The 23,259-nt window shown below is 35.9% G+C and overlaps 1 protein-coding gene, 1 long non-coding RNA gene and 2 other non-coding genes across 4 annotated transcripts; all 4 read left to right on the forward strand.

Moving 5' to 3' along the window:
* Nucleotides 1–11,011: 11,011 nt before the first annotated feature.
* On the forward strand, nt 11,012–15,769 carry LOC104891652 (cellulose synthase-like protein E6). The gene is made up of 8 exons (XM_010677374.4): nt 11,012–11,701; nt 13,107–13,208; nt 13,330–13,473; nt 13,608–13,820; nt 13,931–14,030; nt 14,161–14,339; nt 14,593–14,940; nt 15,033–15,769. The coding sequence occupies exons 1-8, from the start codon at nt 11,084–11,086 to the stop codon at nt 15,585–15,587; spliced, it is 2,259 nt and encodes a 752-aa protein (XP_010675676.2). The 5' UTR covers nt 11,012–11,083; the 3' UTR covers nt 15,588–15,769.
* A 2,056-nt stretch (nt 15,770–17,825) lies between these two features.
* On the forward strand, nt 17,826–19,563 carry LOC130590933 (uncharacterized). Its single transcript, XR_008968834.1, has 2 exons — nt 17,826–18,204; nt 19,233–19,563. It is a non-coding gene; the product is annotated as an uncharacterized LOC130590933 (long non-coding RNA).
* Nucleotides 18,331–18,422, forward strand: LOC125497216 (small nucleolar RNA Z101). The gene has a single exon (XR_007273850.1). It is a non-coding gene; the product is annotated as a small nucleolar RNA Z101 (small nucleolar RNA).
* On the forward strand, nt 18,519–18,600 carry LOC125497217 (small nucleolar RNA Z101). The gene has a single exon (XR_007273851.1). It is a non-coding gene; the product is annotated as a small nucleolar RNA Z101 (small nucleolar RNA).
* Nucleotides 19,564–23,259: the final 3,696 nt, after the last annotated feature.

Raw genomic sequence — 23,259 nt, forward strand, 5'->3', positions numbered from 1 at the left:
CTATAAATACCCCATATCTTAAGCCATCTTTTCCACACAAAAACTTTGAAGAATCCATATTCTCTTACTTCAAAGTTCTTCTTTCTCTTCTATCTATTCTAGTTTTATATTTCTTATTCAAGTTTCAATTTTCTTTGGTTTAAGAAAAATATTTTCATATTTCTTACTCAAAAATATTATGCTCATGATAGGTCATTCATGTTTAAATTCATGATTAAGTTCATGTGGTAAATTGCTTATTGGTTGGTTATGAGAAAGCTCAAGTATAAGAATAAGTGAAGTACTAGTATACTTTTTGTGCAAGATCAAGGTACGTATGTAGTAGATCTTTTGAATATGTTTTATGTGATAAAGTTTTTTATTGATTTAATGGTTGGATTGGTTTAGAAATTTGGTTTGAAATGGTTACAATATTTTATTATTCACTCTTGAAGTGAAAAGAAGGAATGATTTTCAATCATTTTTAATAGAAGTTTTATATCCTTTTTGGAAAATTAAATTATTTTTACAAGGAAAGTTGATTGGTTTTTATGAACTTTGAATGTTCAAAAAAATTGTTTATGAGGAAAGGAGGTTTATTCATGACTTACAAGTCATATTATTATTATTTCCGCTTGATTAATATCAAGAGATTCAAAGTCCACTTGTTGGCAATTATAGTTACCCCTTGATATAGCTCAGTGATGGGATGACTAGCTTCGGGGGTGTGCACACTTAGCAAAATAGGAGGGGTGATAAGAAGAGGAATTGTTTTCAGGATTATTTTTAATCCAAGTTGTTTGGAAAGAGTTTGTTCTTAAAAGGTTATTCTTGAATTATTATTCAAGTGTTTGGAAAGAGTTTGTTCTTAAAAGGTTATTCTTAGGGATGGCAATTGGGCGGGGCGGGTGCGGAGGATGGTACCCCCACACCCGCACCCGCATTAAATTCTCATCCCTATCCCCGCCCCACCACCCATTGCGGGGAAAGATTCCATCCCCATCCCCGCCCCACCACCCATTGCGGGGAAATATTTCATCCCCATCCCCGCCCCACCACCCATTGCGGGGGGAAATTCTAGACCCACCCCCGCCCCACCCCCGCACCCGTGTTGTACCCGCGTCATACCTACTTCATCCCCGCAAAAAATCCACCAAAAAATTGTCATAAGCCCATTATAGTTGTCTACTTCACAAAATAACAATATAATATAGTAAAAGAAAAGTTAATATACATTAACAAAGGCAAATGTTTTATTACATTTCAAAAGTGTCTTCAAATACGTTAGTAATATATGTATATAAATAGAATTTTAGTAATAAATATGCGGGGCGGGAGGGGGTGGGGCGGGGATGGGGCGGGTATAATATAAAATCCACACCCGCTCCACCACCCATTGCGGGTACAATTTTAATCCTCATCCCCGCCCCATCCCCACCAAACCTAGACCCATCTCCGCCCCAATTGGGCGGGGATGGGGCGGGTCTCCTACTTGACCCTCCCCACTGCCATCCCTAGTTATTCTTGAATTATATTCAAGTGTTTGAAAAGAGTTTGTTCTTAAAATTAAAGGTTGTTCTTAAATTATTATTCAAGTGTTTCGAAAGAATTTGTTCTTAAAATGTTATTCTTAAATTATTATTAAGTGTTTGAAAATAGTTTATTCTTAAAGAGTTATTCTTGAATTATTGGTAATGGAGTTTTCGAAATGAAAAATTGTTACGAACTAACACATGTATTACTTATCTAGTACATTTCGTACTCAGTTTTATACTGACGCGTATTTCCTTTTTCCTATTTGGCTTTGCCCTGTTTACCTTTTTGGTAAGCAGTTTTGCAGGTGAATTTTGATGTGCATGGGAGCATACTAGGAAGGGGATCTTCACCTAGATTAGAGTGTTTTATTTATTTTGAGTATTGAGACAATATTTACTTTTATTAATAAAAAAGTATTATTATTATTTTTGGTTAAAGTCTTCCGCTGCAAGTTATTTTGTTAGTTATTAGTTGGTTGCCGAAAGCGTGTTAGTCACTTGGCGGTAATACTCCCAAATTACTCAAATATTATTTACTAAATTATTAATTTAAAAGCAAGTAATTTGGGGGTGTTACACAGAGGATGTTTGCTGACTTGAACTTTTTTTTCAAATATTGGTTATCATCCTAGTGGAAGAGTCATGTTAGCTTGGAAGACTGGTGTTTTTCAAGTGAATATTCTCAAGGTAACAAGTCAATTACTCCACTGCTATGTTCAACCAATTAGTGGAGTGCCTAGTTATTTATGCACCTTTGTTTATGCATTTAGTCAGCCTAGTGAGAGAGATGCTTTATGCGTTGATTTGTGCACTCTTAGAACTGATCAGGCATGGGTTATCTTTAGAGACTTTAATTGTGTGAGATGCCCTAAAGAAAGAATTGGAGCAGCAGTTAGAAACAATGAGATGTGCCTTATTAATGTTTTCTTTGATAAGTGTGGAGTGGATAATATTTAAGTGCTCATGCAGTTTATACACCTGGAACAAAAAACAGTAACGCTATGCCAGGTTTTTTTAAAATTGGATCAAGTTGTACCACATGATACTTGGCAGGAGTGTTATCCTACCGGTGAAGTGTGTTTCATGCCCGAAGGTGAGTATGATCACTCTCTAGCTTTGTTATCAGTATATCCTCAAGTTGTTTTAGGGAGAAAGCCATTTAAATACTTTAACATGTGGAAATCTTCTCCACGGTATCACTCTATTATTGAGACTGGCTGGAAAATTGATGTGAGTTGTACTAAAATGTATGGTGGTGTGAATAAATTGAAGAATGTGAAAAAAGAGTTGAAAGAGCTCAATAAGAGGGGCTTTAATTGTGTGCAAATAGCAGATTCAAGAGCTTACCATATAATGATTGATGCTCAAAATAAGATGCATCAAAATCCAAGAAGAATTGAGTTTGCAGATGTAGAATTGGAGGCTAATAAGGAGTATCATATGAGTCATAAGGTTTATCTAGAGTTTTTGAAGCAAAAAGCCAATCTTGAGTGGTTTAAAGATGGTGATGAAAATACCACTTTATTCCATCAAAGCATTAAAGCAAGCGTGTTCAGAACCATGTTTATGGTATCAATGATAGTCAAGGTTATTGGCAAGATACACAAAGTGGTGTTGAGACTGCATTCTTGAACTATTATCAGCAATTTCTAGGAACTACTCATCCTAGCATGCAGGAGTGTGATTCAACAAATCATTCAATATGGGCCCTGATAAATGAGTCTCATATATAGGACCATTTTGGCTCACCTTTTACTGCTGAGGAAATTAAATGTGCTTTGCTCTCTATTCCTGGCTAGAAGGCTCTAGGGCCTAATGGCTTTGGTTTCTAGTTTTACAAGGACAATTGGGATGTGGTGGGATCTGATGTTATATATGATGTGTTAGACTTCTTTACGCATAAGAAGTTGTTAAAAGAAGTGAACTCTCTACTGTCATAACTCTTATTCCCAAGAGCAAGTGCCCTAGTAGTGTGAGTGATTTCATGCCAATATCATGTTGTAACACATTATACAAATGTATTACCTAGCTCATTTGTAGCAGGCTGAGAGTTATTCTTCCTCACATTGTTGATGAAAATTAGGGAGGATTTGTTCATGGGTGGTACATAGTGCATAGTATTATGGTGCTTCAAGACCTAGTGAAGTAGTAATGTAGGAAAGCAGTTAAGCCTAGTTGTTTGATCAAAATGGACCTCTAAAAGGCCTATGATATAGTTGATAGGTCTTCCTTTAAAGAGATATTAATGCATTTAGACTTTCTTGATTACTATGTGGAGATCATTATGGAGTGTGTTACAACACCCAAATTCTCTTTGATGGTAAATGAGGGTGATGAAAGGTTACTTTTCCTCTACTAGAGGCCTGAGGCAGGGAGATTCAATGTCTCCCTTGCTATTTGTTTTATGCATGGAGTACCTGTCCAGGGTGCTTAAAATGATGGGAGAAATAGAGCAGTTCAAGTTTCATCCAAATTGTCATTTTGTCAAGTTAACACACTTGTGCTTTGTAGATGACTTAATTCTGTGTTGTAAAGGTGAATTTTCCTCCATATACCTTCTTTTGCAAGCCTTTAAATTGTTCTCAGATACTTTCTGGCCTTAAAGCTAATACGCATAAATATGAGATTTATTGTTATGCAATGGAGGAGAATGAAATGTAGTGGGATGTAGTTGTTTCGGGTTTAGAAAGAAGTTGTCGTCCTTTCAAATACCTTGGTGTTCCCATATGTTCTAAAAGAGTTTCAAATGCTCAATGTGAAGTGTTGATTGAAAACATGATTGCTAGAATTAAAATTTGGAGCTCTAGAAATATGTCATGTATTGCTAGAGTACAATTAATTAATTATGTTCTTATGAGTCTTCATATGTATTGGGCCCAAGTGTATATCTTGCCTAAGCAAGTTCTTCATGCTCTGGAGAAAGTGTGTAGGGCTTTTCTGTGGTCTGGTGAGGCTACACAGGTAAGTCAGGGAAGATAGCTTGGTATAAGTTGTGTTGTGGGAAAGTTCATGGTGGTTTGGGATTCAGGAATGTCAGCGTATGAAATGTGACTAATATGGGCAAGTATGTATCGGCCTTAGCAGCTAATACGGATAATATATGGGTTAAATGGATCCATGATGTGTATTTGAAGAATGATGATTGGTGGAATTATGTTCCAAAAGTCAGTGGCAGTTGGTATTGGAGGAAAGTCTGTGCTACTAAGAAAATTCCGAAGAATTACTTCACCAAGGCTGAGATTTATAGCATGTCTTCTTACTTTGTCAAGTTCGTGTACTAGAAAATGATAGGAGAGTAGGAACATGTCCATTGGAATCATATGGTTTGGAACAAGTTAAATACTCCCAAGCATAAATACATAACCTGGTTGGCTATCCAAGGGAGGCTTCAAATAGCAGAGAAGCTGGCAGATATTGGTGTCTCTAACTCAGACCTATCTATGATATGTAGTTCTGCTATTGAAACGCATAACCACCTCTTTTTTAGGTGTGAATTCAGTAAGAGATGTCTACAAGACATTAAGCTCTGGTTGGGTATCAAGGATTTGAGCGATGATAATAATGCACATGTTGATTCAGTGGATTCAGGGGGAAAAGAACAACTAAGTTCAGAAATTAAAGCAAGTTTGGTATGATGTCCTTGCTGCAGTTATCTAGCTACTTCATCTAGAGATGCAGGAAGACAAGTCTTTGGCAACATCAGATTCCTATTGTTAATGCTAGTGTTAAGCAAATGAAACAGGTTGTAAAAAGTAGAATTTTTGTTATTCTTCCAAAGAAAATTTCTAGAAAAAATTATAGTTGGTGCATGAGCTTGTAAATGTCGTTGAGGTTATAATGCAATTGTATAGTCTCTTTTGCTGAGATTGAGATGTAAAGTCCAATCTAGTTGGTTTGCGCTATCTTGCTAAATGTAAGTTGTTTGGTGGTTTGCAATATATGTAAAGAGAGATTATTCTTAAATCTAGAGAGACTAGAGAACCTAGAGAGAGATTAGAGAGTCTAGAGAGATTAAATGTTTCTCCTTGCATCATTATCTCATATTAAAAGTGCTAGTGTAGTGTTGATGGTTTATTTTCTTCCTATTCAAAGGGTTTCCACGTTAAATTTTCGTTTGTTCTTTATTGTTTTGTTTCTTATTGCCTCCGTATATTATACTTTAGTATTCGATTTGTTAGCGCCTATGATACATATTCTTAACAGTTTGATCTCATGAACTTGAAGTTATGATGCCAAATCTTTACCAATATGTCAAGCCTTACTTGATACATAGAGAACGTCTAATTGTAGGCCAATGATTTTGTTAAAGAGAATATATACAGTATAGAAAATAATTCAAGTTGAGTCGTATCTATTGGATAATATTATATGATAATGACACATGGGAGTTGGTACCTCGCAACTATGATAAGAATTTACTTGGTTGTAAGTGGGTTTACAGGATTAAATATCATTCTGATGGTTCTGTGGAGCGGTTCAAAGCCAGACTTGTTGTTTTTGGCAATCACCAGCAGGCAGGTATTGATTACCTTGAAACCTTTAGTCCTGTTGTTAAACCTACTACTATTCGCTTGGTTCTTACTATTGATGTTTCTCTTAAATGGTCTATTCGTCAGTTAGATGTCAAAAATGCGTTTCTTCATGGTTTTCTCAATGAAGAGGTTTACATGCATCAACCTCCGGGTTTTATCCATCCATCTAAACCTACTCATATTTGTCGTCTTCGTAAGTCCATTTATCGTTTGAAACAAGCTCCTCGAGCTTGGTTCTCTCGGTTTAGCAACTTTCTCTTGTCTATTGGTTTCAAGTGCAGTATTTGTGACACTTCTATGTTCACTCTCAAATATCGTGGTCATCTCATTATTCTTCTATTATATGTTGATGACATTGTCCTTACTGGTAGTAGTCCTCCTCTTGTTGCCAAATTCATATCTGTTCTTTCTTCTCAATTTGCTATGAAGGATTTAGGGGATCTTCATTATTTTTTAGGTGTGCAGGTTGTGCGTACTCCTTCTGGTTTATTTTTATCTCAACATAAGTATGTTTCTGATTTACTTCGTAAATTCCATCTTCATACTATTAAACCAGTTACCACTCCTATTGTCTCTAGAGTAACATTGTCTCTGCTTGATGGAGAACTTCTTGCTGATCCCACAGATTATCGTAGTATGGTCGGGCATTACAGTACTTAACTATGACTCGTTCTGATATTGCTTATGCTGTTAATATGGTGTCTCAGTTTATGCATGCTCCTCGTACTACTCACCTTCATGCTGTGAAAAGAATTTTCAGATATCTGCAGGGCACTTTGGATTATGGGCTGTATTTATACAGCAACAACTCTCCTACTATTATTATTGCCTATTCTGATGCAGATTGGGCAGGATGTGCTGACACACGGTGTTCTACTACTGGATATGCTGTTTTTTTGGGAAGAATTTAATTTCCTGGCGTTCGAAAAAGCAACCCACTGTCTCTAAGTCCTCCACTGAAGCTGAATACAGGGCAGTTGCCTACACAGCTGCAGAAACTAATTGGCTCAAGCAACTTCTTGCTGACATTGGCCATTTTCTCCGTCGTCCTGTGATTGTCTATTGCGACAATGTCTCTGCTACTTATCTTATTGCTAATCCGGTTCATCATGATCGTAGCAAACATATCAATGTTGACTATCACTTTGTTTGGGAAATGGTTGCCAAGGGAGGTCTTATTGTTCGACATTTTCCTACACAGTCTCAGGTTGCAGACATTTTTACTAAAGGCGTATCTACTGACTTGTTTACTAAACATCGTACCAATCTATCCGTTGTTTTACCCCGTAAAGATTGAGGGGGTGTATTGGATAATATTATATATAAAGGGATAATATTATATTGTAAATAGTAGAATGGTACTTTCATAGTCATATGTATGTATTGTAAACACTATATATATTGAAAGCCAGCTTAATCTACAATAGGTTAACACAATTTTTTTCCCACACTTATACAATATCTTACGTGTGGTCATTTCCCTCTCTTCTATCCCTTATTTTCAAGGTTTTTAATAAACTATATACGATAGTCAAAGATAATCATGTAAAACTGTAAATCGTTTACGTAGAGTGTATGGCTTAAAAAGAATCGAAAAGAGTCACGCACTATCTCAGTTAGACAGGTGGATCGAGATGCTCAAACGCAGGTCTAACTCCCGGAAATAATCGAAGGGGTGAAGTCACTGTTCCAAGATGCCTCCAAGGCTCCAACGCGAATCGAGTGGTCAATCTAATTTGTTATCTTACCTCTAGGCTCTAGCTACTACTATTCATGCGGCTAACTTTCGGCCTCTTCTCTCTTCCTCACATTTTGTTTACCAACAGATCCAAATATATCTGGACGTAAATTGAAGGTAAGCTTCATTTGTTGTCATCCTTTCCGAATTCCGATAATGAAAATATTTATAAGTATATACTTCTCGCATATATGGATGTGTATAAGTTTAAACTTGTACGTTTCTGATCCTTTCGATATGCTAAAGTGCTACTATGTTGTCTTATTTAAGCCTTTAATTTGTTCTTATTTGAGTCTTTGTTTTTGAGTTCACAGTGCCATACATGCACATTGTATTCATATGCATCATGTAGTTGGACCACACAGTGCTTGTACCATTTCTTCTTATTTCCGGTATCATCTAGGAGTTTCTCGCGAAAATTACTCTATACACAATTTTAAGCGGTTGTTTTAATTATACTTTCTTTTTGATATTGTATTGTAGTATTAATTGTTTTGCTCTTGCAAGCAAACTCTATATTGTAAATATGTAATGGAATGGAAATCGCCACGTGAAGATCTTGAAATCTAGATATGATAAAGGCCCACTAGTATAGCTTGCAATTATTGATTACAATCCTCCCAATAAATATGGATCTTTAACTAGCACTGCCTCATTCATTTCTAGGTCGTTACTTAATTCACCTAAAAATGGAGTAATCAATTTACTACAATCTTCAATGCTGGATATAAACTCCAGTTTTCGTCTACAAATAAACGTTCATATAGGTGTGAGCATAGTACGTAGATGTCAATTAGTTTAGTTGGTTAAAGTCTTGAGAGGTGCCCGTGTCTTAAGATCTGTGATCAAATCCTGTGTATATCAATTGCCCTTATGGCGCTCCACACTCAAAAAAAAAGTGTGAGCTTCGTATTATGAGTAAAGTAGTATTTAGACTCGGATAATTTCAAGATTATTGCATGGAAATTTATCAATGGTGTCACAAGTAAGATTTCGAATTGAAATAGAAATAACAATGTCTATATATATTCTTACTTTTTTTTGAGCTTATATTGCCATTTAATAAATTTGATTTATGTTAAACTTGTCTTGAATATGTAACCTGCCGCTTCAAACAACCCAATACAGGGGTCTTGCTGACATAAATATATGGGGTTTGCTCTCAGTGTCTCTCCTCGAAGATAATTGAAACGATTTCTCCACTGCCTGTGAACGTAGCTAACACATTGTTGGTGATCGAATCACGTTAAGTTTGTGTGTCAAATTGTTCTTGAATTCTTTGTTGTTTTATAACAATTTAAATCTTAAAGAAGAAAATGTTGGAAGTTCAACAATTACTCTAAAAGAAAAACCTCAAAGTGAAGAGTGGAAAAAACAAAGTAAAATGCTCTTGTCCCACATTGGAAAAATAGTTTTGCTTCACCTTGTTTATCAATAGGAGTTCCTTAGCACTTCTTGTTAGATATATATATATAGTGCTAGATGTATGGATGGATGCGCCACACACGCGCGCCGGCCGGACTCGTGGCAAGCACGAGCTGTGGGCCTGCGGTCCATCTTCTTTTGTTTTGTCGTAAAACGCCAGAGTCTTGGATTGCCATTATTACTGTATTTTTTAACCATTGCTAGCAAGATTTCCGGAGCCTAATTGATTCTCATTCCTTATATTCAGCCTTCTATTTTTCTCTTTGGAGCTTTCTTAAAAAGGATGTTTCTCTTTAGTCAAAAGCTACAAAAAATAACTCTCATTTACAAACTTCTTCACAAAAATGTTATTTGGTTTTTAGGCAATTTTCTGATCTTCATCCGAAGTGTGTGAGTGCACATATATCTTGGAGTCGTGCTAATCCTGGAGGACGATCGCTTGGTTTCTACCACACTGGGGTAGCGCAAAATCGTCTTTTAGAACAGTGGTCATCCACGTCACGGCAAACTGCTCTTCGTTCACACTTCAACAGATAAGTATCATTTTATTGCTTTAGTTGCAACTGAAAATTAATCCAAAGATTTCATCAGATCAACGAATAAATGTTTTAATAAGTTAGTTGATCTAAAGGTCACAAAAACAAGCCTTACTTCTTGTGATAACCATATTTCATACTTTGGTCATTGTCTTTTAGTTGCAATATTTTCTAATTTTTAAGTAAATTTTTTAGTTATATAAGGATGATTATATGGAGACGCAGGTCTTTCATATATATCGGGGCAGGATCACATGAAAATGCTTCCTTACGTGAGAAATGGGAATAAATTTCAACCACATGATTGGATTAGAGTTATAACACTTGTAGCCCCTAAAAAAAATCGGATTTTTCTTCTTCTAATATTTTCTTTTTGGAGTTACATCTCTTTTTCATTAGAGTTACATCACTTGAACATTTTAGAGTTATAGCAATCCATTCTCATTTCTATTGTAAGTATTGATTCTCATATGAACTCACTTTTATATATAATATATATATATATATATATATAATTTATTATATTTATAATATATATATATATATTATATATAATATATATATATTATATATATATATAGGGTTTTTTGTCAGAAAGGACCTAATAAAATACATGTTTTGTGGGGAAGGACCTAATAAAATTTTTTTTGTCAAAAAGGACCTAATAAAATACTTTCGATTGTGAACAGGAACCACTTTATGAATTTCCGGCCAAATTTACCATTTACCGGCGTTGACCCTTTTGTTTACCCTTAGTTAAGTCTTTAATGTTCTGTTTCTATTACCGTAAAATTAGGAGGAGAAGAGAAATTACAGTAAAATTAAGAACCCTAATTTGCGTTTTTGGGAAAAACGTATAATGGGAGCCCTAAATTTCAAAAACCCTTAAACATTGAGAGAGAAAAAATTGAAGAGCAAAACATAGCTTGGATTTGATGAAGGTTGCAGGATAAGATCGAATAAGTTGATACTTCACTTCAATGGAAATTGCGCTGTTGGAAGAAAATTGTGAGAATTCAATATGTTTGGGTCAGTTAAAATAGGAATTGAACATTAAAGAGTCAAGTAGGGGTAAACAAAAGGGTCAACGCCGGTAAATGGTAAATTTGGCCGGAAATTCATAAAGTGGTTCCTGTTCACAATCGGAAGTATTTTATTAGGTCCTTTTTGACAAAAAAAATTTTATTAGGTCCTTCCCCACAAAACTTGTATTTTATTAGGTCCTTTCTGACAAAAAACCCATATATATATACACTACTAAACGAGAGTTAAACGGTTCCCCCCCCCCCCCCCAATTTTCTACACAAAAATAAAGAAAGGGAAAGCATCAAGAAACTCATGGAAAACTCTATGTCTCACTCTCTTCATCACTTCCAAGTCCACAAACTAAGGGCAATATCCAACATAGCATACAGCTTCCTCTATTTCTTAGCTTTAACAATCATTATCTACTATAGAGGAACCTTTTTCTTTACTAAAAGAACTGAAACCAAAATCTACATTGTCTCTTATACACCATGGCTTATAATTTTTGTGGCTGAGCTTCTATACTCATTCCTTTGGATTATCAATCAACCTATGCAGTGGCGTCCCATTACTCGAACCGTCTTCCCTGAAAACCTTCCCAAGAATGAAGAACTACCTGGAATCGACGTGCTGATATGCACTGCTGATCCTAATAGGGAACCAACTTTTGAAGTTATGAACACTGTTGTGTCTGCTATGACCTTGGATTATCCTGCTGATAAACTAAGTGTTTATTTGTCTGATGATGGTGGCGCTTTCGTTACTTTGAATGCTATCAAAGAAGCTTGGGTGTTTGCAACTTGGTGGTTGCCCTTTTGTAGGAGGTATAATGTTAAGACCATATGTCCCCTAGCTTACTTTCAGAACCCTCAGTCTCAGGAGGATTGTCAGTCAGAGGATGACTTCATTCACCACAGGAACATAGTTCAGGTAGCTATTAATTAATTTACTACTTCATTCTCATTTTAATCAAACTATTACGGCTCGTTTGGTAGTTGGTCATAAATGGTGGTAATGGGAATGAATTTGTGTGTAAATTTGTTTAAAATATCATTGTACATTCCCATGGTAATGCTATTTATCCTAAAGTGTCCACTTTCCTTCTTGAATTTTCATTCCCATCCAATACTACCTTGTAAGGTGGTAATGAGTGGTAATGAAAATTGCTTCCCCTTGGAGACAAAAACACAAGTTTAGGGGTGAGATTGCTTGCCCATGGAGAAAAAATGCCTCCCCATGGAGATTTTAAGGGTGCTTCCCTAATGAAATTACACTTAAAGTTAAATCTCATTACCGCAATTTATTAACGACTACCAAATGGGCCGTTAAGGATCATTACGATTATACCTTATTGCCTACTATATAGAGTACTAGCATTGTTTGCACGCGATGTGTGTTTGGATTTTTTTCAAGACTGAAACTCGATTTTTTTCGACGTAAGTAAAAGTGAAAATTTGAACATTAGACATACGAAGTATAATTGTTTTTAGTTATAAAATTTAATTGGTTCAGTCTCTGTCACTTAAGTCTCTCAGACTCTCACCGGTCTTTTTTTTTTTTTTTTTTTTTACTTTTCAAAGTTTAATTCTATAAACAAAACAGAATTTTCATTAAATTTATTTATGATTTCTAATATTATAATTTTATAGTTGATTTTGAAATTAAGTATACTACTCGTATTTCATATATTGTGAAGAAAGTGGACACTTTGATTTCAAGTCAAATTTTTGTGAGTATGCATTGACGTTGTAGTATATTAGTTGTAGTTTGTAAGTTAATTTTTTGGTTTTTGTAAAAGTTTTCTCATGATTTGTATAATGTAAATTATACAATTCTATGATTTTAGTTGACTTGTGAGGGATTGTTATAATTTTATTTCTAGTATTTTTATTTGAAACCCCCTTTAGTTTGTAAGTGAAATCGTAATTTAGAAAGGAAAGGGGGTAAATCTATTTATTCGGGACACCATAACTCCCTTTCCCTTATATAATAGAGATTATACTTCAAAGACTAGATTTAATTTGTTACTTCACTTCGCTCGAAATTTATCAAATGGAAATCATTTGTAGTGATTTTATAGTAACATTATCTTATGCTGTTTACTAAATTATTGTAGATTTAAACTGATTTTGCCCATTTAAAAACTGATTGACATGGATCAAAACTGATTTTAACAGAATAATTCTATTTAAGCTAAAAGTGAACAAGGCTTTCTTACTTTGCTCCATTTTCCGAATCATTTCTTAAGGACAACAGAGTTATGTGCACTTCTGAAATATGTTTTTGTTTGTACTAAGAATGTTGTAACTGACTAAGTGATTATATGATGATACAGGAGAAATATGAGGCTTTCAAGCAACGAGTACAACTCAAGAAGGAAAGAGGCCGCAAATTTGATAATAAGACAACTTCTCGTGATCATCCACCACTTATCCAGGTCCTTTAGTTTCTTTGTCGTCGTCTTTGATTTAAACCTTCTTTTGGTTTGGCCTGGTATGTGCATTATGCACACAGTCCTTGAAAATATTGTCAAAGTTCATTTATGTTTGGTACACCAGGTGATAGATGAGAATTCTTTAGAAGAAGATGCTTCAACCTTAATGAACCTAGAATCAGGAGAAATGCCTCTTCTCGTATACGTTGCTCGTGAGAAAAGACCTTCTCATCCACATAACTTTAAGGCCGGAGCTGTTAATACACTAGTATGACTCAATTCCCATACAAACTCATCTCTTCTTTATGCGTTATTATGTATGGTTTTAGTAGGCATAAATATGTATGCAGGTCATTATATGATCAAATAACAAATTCTAATTTTTTTTTTGCGCTGTTGCAGCTGAGGGTTTCTAGCATATTGAGCAACTCCCCTTACATACTACTCCTTGATTGTGACATGTACTGCAATGATCCGATGTCAGCTAGAAGAGCTATGTGCTTTTACCTGGATCCTAAGATTTCCCCATCATTAGGATGGGTTCAATATCCTCAAAAGTTTCATAACATTAGTGAGACTGACATTTATAACAGTCAGATGAGAGAAATATGGTCGGTAAGTTTATCGATTAATCTACATATGAAGTACCTAATCTGTTTCTTACTGAAGGTTTTTTCTTGACCGGAAAAAGGTTGTAATGAAGCTCACTTCATTGATTAATACAGGGTTATTGGGAAGGGGCAGATGGACTTCAGGGACCAACTATAAGTGGTACAAATTTTTACCTTAGGAGGAAGGCCTTGTATGACATAAACATTGATGCTAGTAAGTTTATATAATTTTCTCCTGCTCTACTTTGAGATGGAATTTTGTTCAAAGATGATGAAGATGTTTGGTATGGCATCGAACATTCGAACTGTCGAACTGCTCATGATTTGCGTATAATCTTATGCAGGTATGAATCTAAAGGAACTAAAAGAATCTTTAGGCCCTTCCAATGAATTGATCAAGTCTCTCAGTCAAAATGACAAGCCTAATGTTATAAAGGGAGGAGAAAAATCCTCTGTTTTGCTACAAGAAGCCCACTTCTTAGCATCTTGCCCCTATGAAGAAGGCACAGGATGGGGTCAAAAGGCAAGAAATACTATATATGCTGATTACCTTAAAAAAAACTAAGCAGAAAACAACATAAACTAACAAAATATGTCATGCAAATGTTGTGTTCACTCCCTATTATATTTCGTTAAATGGTTAAACCTTATTTTTGCTTATTAAAATTGATACTGAAATCATATATGCTATGTAGAGTTATTAGACACAATCAACTATATATGTAAATTTATGAACTCATACTGATTCATATGTATGTGTATGTACTAATATGCAGGTTGGTTTTCAGTATGGTAGTATTGTGGAAGATGTTAAGACAAGTATTATTTTGCAAAGCAAAGGATGGAGATCAGTTTACTTGAATCCATCCAGACCACAATTCCTAGGTTCTGCAACTACTACCCTCAATGACATGTTGCTTCAAGGTATCAGGTGGTACGGAGGTTTAGCTGATATTGGTTTATCCAAGTATTGCCCCCTTATTTACAAACCATCAAGAATGCATATCCTTCAGAAAATGTACAAATCTTGGATTGCTTTCATTGGTTTCGACTTTTTACCAGTGTTGTGTTTCGCTATCATTCCTCCCATATGTTTCACCTATGGCATCCCCTTGTACCCTAAGGTACTTAAGTGCATGAGTTTGTACTAGTACTTTTTTCATATAAAATTGTGAAGGTTACTAACATCAAAACATAAATGTCTGTTATAATGCAGCTCTCAGATCCCTTCTTCATTGTATTCGCATTTGTTTTTACATCATCCCAATTGAAGTATCTAAGCGACATTGTTATTATTGGCGGAGGATCGATACAGGCATGGTTAAATGCTCAAAGGATTTGGATGGTTAAATGCCTCACATGCTATGCTTATGGAACTCTTGATTGTGTCATGACAAAACTCGGTTTTAGAGAGGCTACATTCACACCTACTAATAAGGCCGGAGATGATGATACTACTAATTGGTATCAACTCGGAAAATATGACTTCAGAACATCTAACATGTTTGTTGTTCCTATAGTAACCACGGCTATCTTAAACTTGTGTTGCTTTGTTGGTGGAGTTGCAAGATTGATTGTTGCAAGAAATTGGGATGCCATGTTTGCTCAAATGTTGTTTTCAATCTACTTGTTGGTTATGAGTATGCCAGTGTTTGAGAGCATTTTGCTAAGGAAAGACGATGCACGTATTGCACCATCAGCTACTAAGATATCTACTTGTTTATCTCTTGTCTTTTTGATCTTAGGGTATTTCATCCTTAGTTTCCATTAATCAATTCTTGTTCTCTTTTCCTGTTGCATGTGAATTGTGATGCATTGCAAATAATATAATGTGTAAAACTGTAAGATAGTAGTAGTATATCACTATATTGTACTCCTCATTTGGACTTTTTGTTTCTATGTTCAAGAAAAAAACATGGTCTTAAATAAATAAAGAATTATTGCGCGCGAAAATTTCTTGTTTAAACTTGGCAAATTTGAAGCTTTCTCTAAGTGTTTAGGGTAAATTTCACACAAGGATTAATTTTCCTAGAGAAGGGGTTTTTTAATGGTGTTTGCAAAAATGAAAGTAGCTAGGTCAACAAGGATGAGAGCACTTAAAATTGTCAGGTCTAACATGCGCAAGGTTTTACTCAATGACAGCTCGAGATCACCCAAAGGTCTATCTCTAGGGGAAACCAAGGCCGAGGTGCTTTCGGTATGCAACTCCAAAGTCTTGTCCTCCCATGTTGGTTGTAAGTGCAAGTTAGTAGGATTCCATTCCCTTAGATGTGATCCCCTCCCCCTTTTAAGATGTGTATTCCTAGTGTAGTATAAAATATGTTCTAGGCTTAATTTGTCGACCTATGAGATGGCTTGCTGTCACTCGTCAAAATTCATGGATGAGTTTGTATCTTTTTCTTATGTGTACTTGTTGCAAAAAAAAAAAAAAGAATTGCACGCACCAGACATTAGAATTAAGGCTATGTTTAGTTCACCTGAAATTTTCTGATCTGAACTTATCTGATCTGATCTGATCTGAACTGAACTTATTTTTTCTGATCTGATCTGATCTGATCTGATCTGATCTGAACTGATCTGATCTGAACTGAACTGATTTACAAGGTCTTATTTTTTATAAAATATATTATTACTATTATATTATTACTTTGTAAATCATTATTATGCAATACATTATAAGATTTTCTTTATAGTATTACTATTATTATCATTTTATTTCTATTACAACTTTTACACAACTTTTAATAATAATAATTATTATTATTATTATCATTATTATAAGAACAACAATAATAACTATAATCATAATTATTATTATTATTACTAAAAATAATTATATAACTCAAGTTATTAATTTATAAGAGCAATTATACAATGTTTCACACTTTCCCTTTAAAAAAATGTTTCACACTTGAGAAGTCGGCAAACTCAACTCTTTTTTCCCATATAAAATAAAATAAGATATACAAACAACTATGACTTGAGCAAAAAAGAAATAAATATCATGCAACTTCAAATAGCTAGAGAGATTTGGAATTCGGTAGGAAAAGGTATACCGAATCTAAATTTATAATTTGTATCTCACACTTAGTTTATTTTGAAATGTAATCCGAACTTAGTAGTTTCGTTGTCATGAATTTGAGATATCATATTTTATATATTTCTTATTTTTGCGTCAATCTTATGTTCTTAACACGTGGCTTTTAATTTTCTATTATTTTAATAACAACAAAATAACTTAATATAATGATAACAATGACATTTATAATGGTAACAACAAGATTAATAATAATTACCAATATTAATAAGTACAACAACAACAACAACAACAACAACAACAACAACAACAACAACAATAATTCTTTTGAACAAATGTACTAGTAAATAATAATACTCGCTCCCTTTGTATTTTTTTATCTTTCTCTCTTAGAATCTTGACATCATTCACAATTAGATATAATCTTTTAGATTATTCTCAATATATAAGAAAAAAATATAGTCATGTGGGGTCTTGTTTGATTCGTCTCAATGAGTACTTTATTAATATTCAATTATTATAATTTTTACTAATATGTAATGAAAGATATTTAATAATAATAATGAGTTTTTAAATATAAGCATAATCTGAACTGATCTGATCTGGTCTGATCTGATCTGAACTTATTTTTTTTGATCTGATCTGATCTGAACTTATTTTTTCTGATCTGATTAGATCTGAAAATAGAAAAAATAAGGTGAACTGAACATAGCCTAAGTGTGGACAAAATTTCTTGTGTACATGATCAATGATGCATATGCTTCTCTAGTTTTATTCTATCAGTTTGTTTTTGGAGTATTGTAATTTATAAATATTGATGCGAGACAAAATTACAAGTGGGGGGGGGGGGGATTTTGTTATTTTGTATATGCTTCTTTGATAATGGAATACTCCCTCCGTTTCCTAAAGATCTTCCCACTAGAGATGGAAATATCCAGTGGATCACCCGACCACCCGCTCCACCCGGGTTATTAAGTGGGTGAAAAACCCGGTTTAAACGGATGATAGCCGGGTGACGGATAACCGGGTGACGGATTCGGGTCGGATTCGGGTGATATTTTTTCATCCGTCACCCGATCCATCACCCGTTTACCACCCGACCCATCACCCGTTTAAAGTAAAAACATATATTTTTTTTAGTTTTGGGGTCCTTTAGTCCATTGTCAAAGGTCCACTGTCTAAAGGCCCAAAGACCCAAAAGAGAGCAATTAAACTTTAACCTAGGCGCAGCTTCCCTCACTGAGTCTCAACTCAAGCAAGTTCTCAGTTCTCAGTTCTCAGTTCTCAACTTCTCACCATTACCATAGTGCCGGACTGCCATAGCTTTACCGGAGGATTCTTCTCAACTCAAGTAAGATTATAAACTCAGATTGACCATTACCATTTGCATTTTCAGTTCTTAAAATGTTCGTTTTTCCTGTTGTTTGATTGAATTTTTTTTAATTAATTAATTGTTGTAAAAATTATTTTTTGAAATTTAGGGTATATGAGGAATCTAAATTTTGTCAAATGGGTAATTTGCGTCTGAATTTCATTGATGCTATACACCTTGGAGAACTGATGCCCTTTTCTAATTCAAAATCATATATTCACTTGAAAAATATATAACTTTTGATTTTAATTTTTAATAGGATAATTCATGTGATTTTCTTTTTTCTTTCAAAGAATTGGCATTTGATGAAACTTTTATATGCGTCTGATTTTCATTGATGCTAAATATTTTCACCTTGGAGAACTGATGCCAATGTTCTGTTTTTCCTGAATATTTTCAGACTAAAATTTGTAATTTGTTTATTTTACAGTTGAAGATGAATTTTAATCTTTGTGGGTCAATGATGGTTGTCTACTTGTCTCCCTTGCTTCTTCCCTCTAATTGCTTTGATGTTGAGTGACCTGTGCACTGCCCACTGCCCATAATATGTGAAAATTGGTTAAAGTTAGGGGTCTTTGGGTGATGAATGAACCGCATGTTATGATGTGGTTTACTAGGTTGTTGATTTTTCTATATAATTTGGTTAGGACTTAGGATTTTGCTTGATTTTAATTGGGTTGTTATGTGAATTGTGATGTAGATAAATGGGAAATGATGGTAATGAATCTGGATATGATTCATCATGTCCTCCTTCAACACCTTCTAGTGTTTCTCCTTCCCCCACACCAAATATGCAAGCTCCACCACCTCCTCCCTCAAAATGTCGACCACCCTTGCACCCATCTTCATCACAAAGAAAGGCTTTTGAACTGAAAACACCATCTCAGGAGTGAAGTTGTTGATATAGACTCGGTAATAATTTTATATGCTAAGTTCCTACTTAGTAACTTATTATTTTTCTAAATATTATTCTTATCTTAATCATTTGTTTGTTTAATTATTGGTAGGGAGATGAAGATGAAAATATATGATGATTATGCAAGTGGTAGACTTGTAGTGGAGGCCCTTGTTTGCTGCTGCTGCTGCTATACATGGATGTGATCTTGTCCTGCTGCTGCTGTGATTATTGGTGGTGTTTTGCTGATGCAGTGCTGCTGTGTTGTTGTTCTGCTGTTGTACATGGCTGTGTTGTTGTACTACTCTGCTGTGTTGTAGCCTACTGTATTGTTACGTTGCTACTGGTTTTATAATCTGACTTTTATAATGAATTAAGATATTGCCATATGTTGGCTAAACTTTATTTGACTCCTTAATTATTTGATGTTGTTGAATGTTGAACTTTGTGTCGGTGTATTTTAATTAATTGAAGTTTGGATTTGGATTTAATTATTTGATGTTATTGATATTTAATATTATTTTGATTTTAGCATAGTTCATCCGATTATCACCCGATCCATCCGTTTCACCCGTGGGTGATGGATGGATGGATTCGGGTGGATGTTTGACCGGGTGATGGATGGATCGGGTGGGGTGGATGGAGGCGGGTGATGGATGCGGGTGATGATCCACCCGCCCCGAACCCGATCCATTTCCATCCCTACTTCCCACTTACTGTTCCTACATATACCAAGAAAAATCAAGTTGTGTAGGGCATGGTGTGAGTAAAGTAGGAGAGAGAAAGGGGTTAAGATAAATAAACAAATAAAAAGGGGTTAAAGTAGGAGAGAGAAAGGGAGTAAAATTGAATTAATAATGTAATGGTGGACCATATGATAGTGACATGAGAGGGTAAATAGGGAAATTTGTTTTGCCAAATAAGGAATAAAGCAAAAGAGAGAAGATCTTTTGGAAACACCCTTAAACGGAAAGAGGGAAGATCTTTAGGAAACGGAGGGAGTAGAATTGAATGAGCATCTATATCTTAATTAATAAAATTTGGCTCTAAAGAAAACTCCAATGAATTGTCTGATATTGAAGTGCTAACTGCTAAACTTCAGGGAATTGTAATTGGTTGCAAAAACCAGCAGCTTCTGTACGTTATGTTATACTCCTTCCTTTTGCCTTGTTTGTTTCCTTGTCTTTCATTCTCAATAATCGGTCGTCACTGTTAGAGTTATGTGATGTTTAGACCTAAGAATTCATGTATGTTTAGGAAACTATATATAGTATGTGCTAGTTTAGGTAACTAATGTGATGGAATATAAATATAGGATATATTTTGTTCCTAGTTTTTGTACTAGAGATATATTTTGTATAATTCTCATAATCCAAATAGGATTATCCTAGGATGTACATTATAAATATTGATCAATAGTAATCACTTCAATTAAGGAGCTTTCCCAATTCTAGCATGCACGGCCTTAGGTGTATATTGAGTTTCCACCAAAAAAAATTTTGGGCGTACCCCCCATAGTCTTCCGCCGCCTCAAAATTTACTTTTCTTTATCCTGGTGTGTGCTGTCCTTGTATCTCTGACCTGTATGTGCTCTACTTCTTCCATCTGTCTTCCACGTGTTTCTTTTACTTTTGTGGTTGTGCGTGCCATTTTTTTTCACCCAGCATTATGACCGACGACGCATCTCCCAAAGATGCCGGACCATCTAAACCTCCACCTACTGAGTATCATCCGGCTCTATCTATTAATAACATCAGGAATGCGATTCCCTTGATTCTTGATCGTGAAAAGGTCGAATATTCGAACTGGGTTGAATTATTTGAGACACATGCCCATGCTTTTAATGTCTTGGATCACATTGATCCAACTGTTCCCCGTTCGCCATATCTCTCTGACCCTCTGTGGCAGCTTCTTGATTCAATTGTGAAGCAGTGGATTTACGGTACAATTTCTTCTGACCTTCTCCAGATCGTTCTGTGTCGTGGTGATTCTGCCTCCACATCTGGAACAAACTCAAAGGTCTTTTTCAGGATAACAAAGTCACACGTGCCGTTTATCTTGAGAATCAGTTCACGTCCTTACATCTCTCCAATTTTTCGAGTGTTTCCACATACTGTCAACAATTGAAGAACTTGAAAGACCAACTGGCTAATGTTGATCACCCTGTCTCGGAACAACGGTTGGTGTTGCGCCTTGTTTCTGGCCTCATTAACACTAATTACGATGTTGTGGCTACTATGATTCAACAAACCGATCCTCTACCCACTTTTGAATCGGCCCGCTCGCGTAATCTTCTTGAAGAAACTCATCTTGCTAATGATTCGAGCCCACAAAATTCTGTTTTTATTGCTCAGAATCCGACGGCCTCACAACATCTTCCCACCACCGCCCCCACCACCGCACCACCACCCCAAGCACAACCGCCCAATCAGCGCGGTGGCGGTGGCCGTGGTCGGGGCCGAGGTGGCCGCCAAGGCAGGGGAAGGGGACGTGGGCGCGGAACAACCCAGCAGCCCCAACACGCCGCCCAGCCGTTTCATCCCACTCCTTCCCAGTGGGCCGACCCACCCGCGACCTCTTGGCAGCCTCCCCCAACATGGTCTCCCTCCACATGGGCTCCAGCACCCTCGCCTTATCCAATGTCCCACAACCGACTCCCAGTGCAGCCACCTCTTGGGCCCAGTCCACCTCCACGGCCCATCAACCTCCCACAGCAGGCTTATCCCATGACATATCCTGCTTATGGCCCTCTCATGACTCCAACGGAATTGGCCAACTCCTTTGCTACCATGACTCTCCCACAGGATAACTCTTGGTACATGGATTCGGGTGCAATAGCACACATGTCTAACTCCTCAGGTAATCTCATGCTTCTATTTAATTTAAGCACTCCTAATCATATTTTGGTTGGTAATGGTCATCGCATTCAAGTTCATGGTTATGGTCACTCCTTCCTTCCGCCTCCTCACCCGCCCTTAGCTCTCCGTGATGTTTTATTTGCCCCACAAATAATCAAAAATCTAATTTCCGTCAGACAATTTACCACTGATAATAATGCCTCATTGAATTTGATCCTTATGGTTTTTCTATGAAGGACCTTCGCACGGGGACTATCATAGCACGGTGCAATAGTTTGGAGGAGCTTTATCTAGTCACTCAGCCCACACCATCTACCTGTCTCGCCACCGCCCTACCGGCCACTACCTCCACCACCTGGCATGATCGCCTTGGACATCCAGGATCCCAAGTTTTAAGCTTTCTTAGGAGTAGCAATTTCATAAAGTGTCATACGACACCTTCTTCTGATTTTTGTAATTCCTGTCAAGTAGGCAAACATCATCCTTTACTGTTTTATGAATCTAATAGTACTACTCATTCTGCTTTTGGTATTATTCATGCTGATTTGTGGACCTCTCCTATACGTAGTTCTCAAGGACATAAATATTATTTAGTTCTGTTGGATGATTTTACTCATTTTATGTGGACCATTGCTCTGAATTTAAAATATGAGGTCTATCAAAACTTCTTAAATTTTCGCCAATATGTTCTGACTCAATCTGAGCGCCCCATCAAAGCGTTCCAATGTGATCATGGTCGGGAATTTGATAATAGCCCATTTAAGTTATTTTGTGTTCAACATGGCATTAAAGTTTGTTGGATCAAGCGGTTATTATTGAGGAAGTCTATCATTATGACATAGTTTGGAAAGAGCATTCTTGATCGAGCCATGTTGACCGCATATGAGATTCCAATGCCTTCATGTCGATTATCGAACTTCAACCAATGAGAACAATTTCTCAGATCTAAAGATAAATAATCATACTCACAACTCCCGTAGGGGAGAAGGAGATCTCCAAAATCCCCATAACAGGGTTTAAAAGAATCTCATAAAGAGAGACTAATTTATTCAACAAAAGAAGAAAATGAATTAAAAACTGAAAAATAAAAGGGGAAAAAGCGCATGGATAAAATCATTTGTGAAAAAGGCGTAGGGGAGGCTAAGGTCGTTTAGGAGAGAAGAGAGAAAGAGGGTTAGGGGAGCTAAGGTTTCTTTTATAACCATTACTAGTTTTCCACCCGTGCAAAAATGCACGGGAAGTTTATTTTTTTGATTTAATTTTTATATCAAATAAGAATGT

Source organism: Beta vulgaris, chromosome 4 (genome assembly GCF_026745355.1).
Source record: "Beta vulgaris subsp. vulgaris cultivar EL10 chromosome 4, EL10.2, whole genome shotgun sequence".
Classification (NCBI taxonomy): domain Eukaryota; kingdom Viridiplantae; phylum Streptophyta; class Magnoliopsida; order Caryophyllales; family Amaranthaceae; genus Beta; species Beta vulgaris.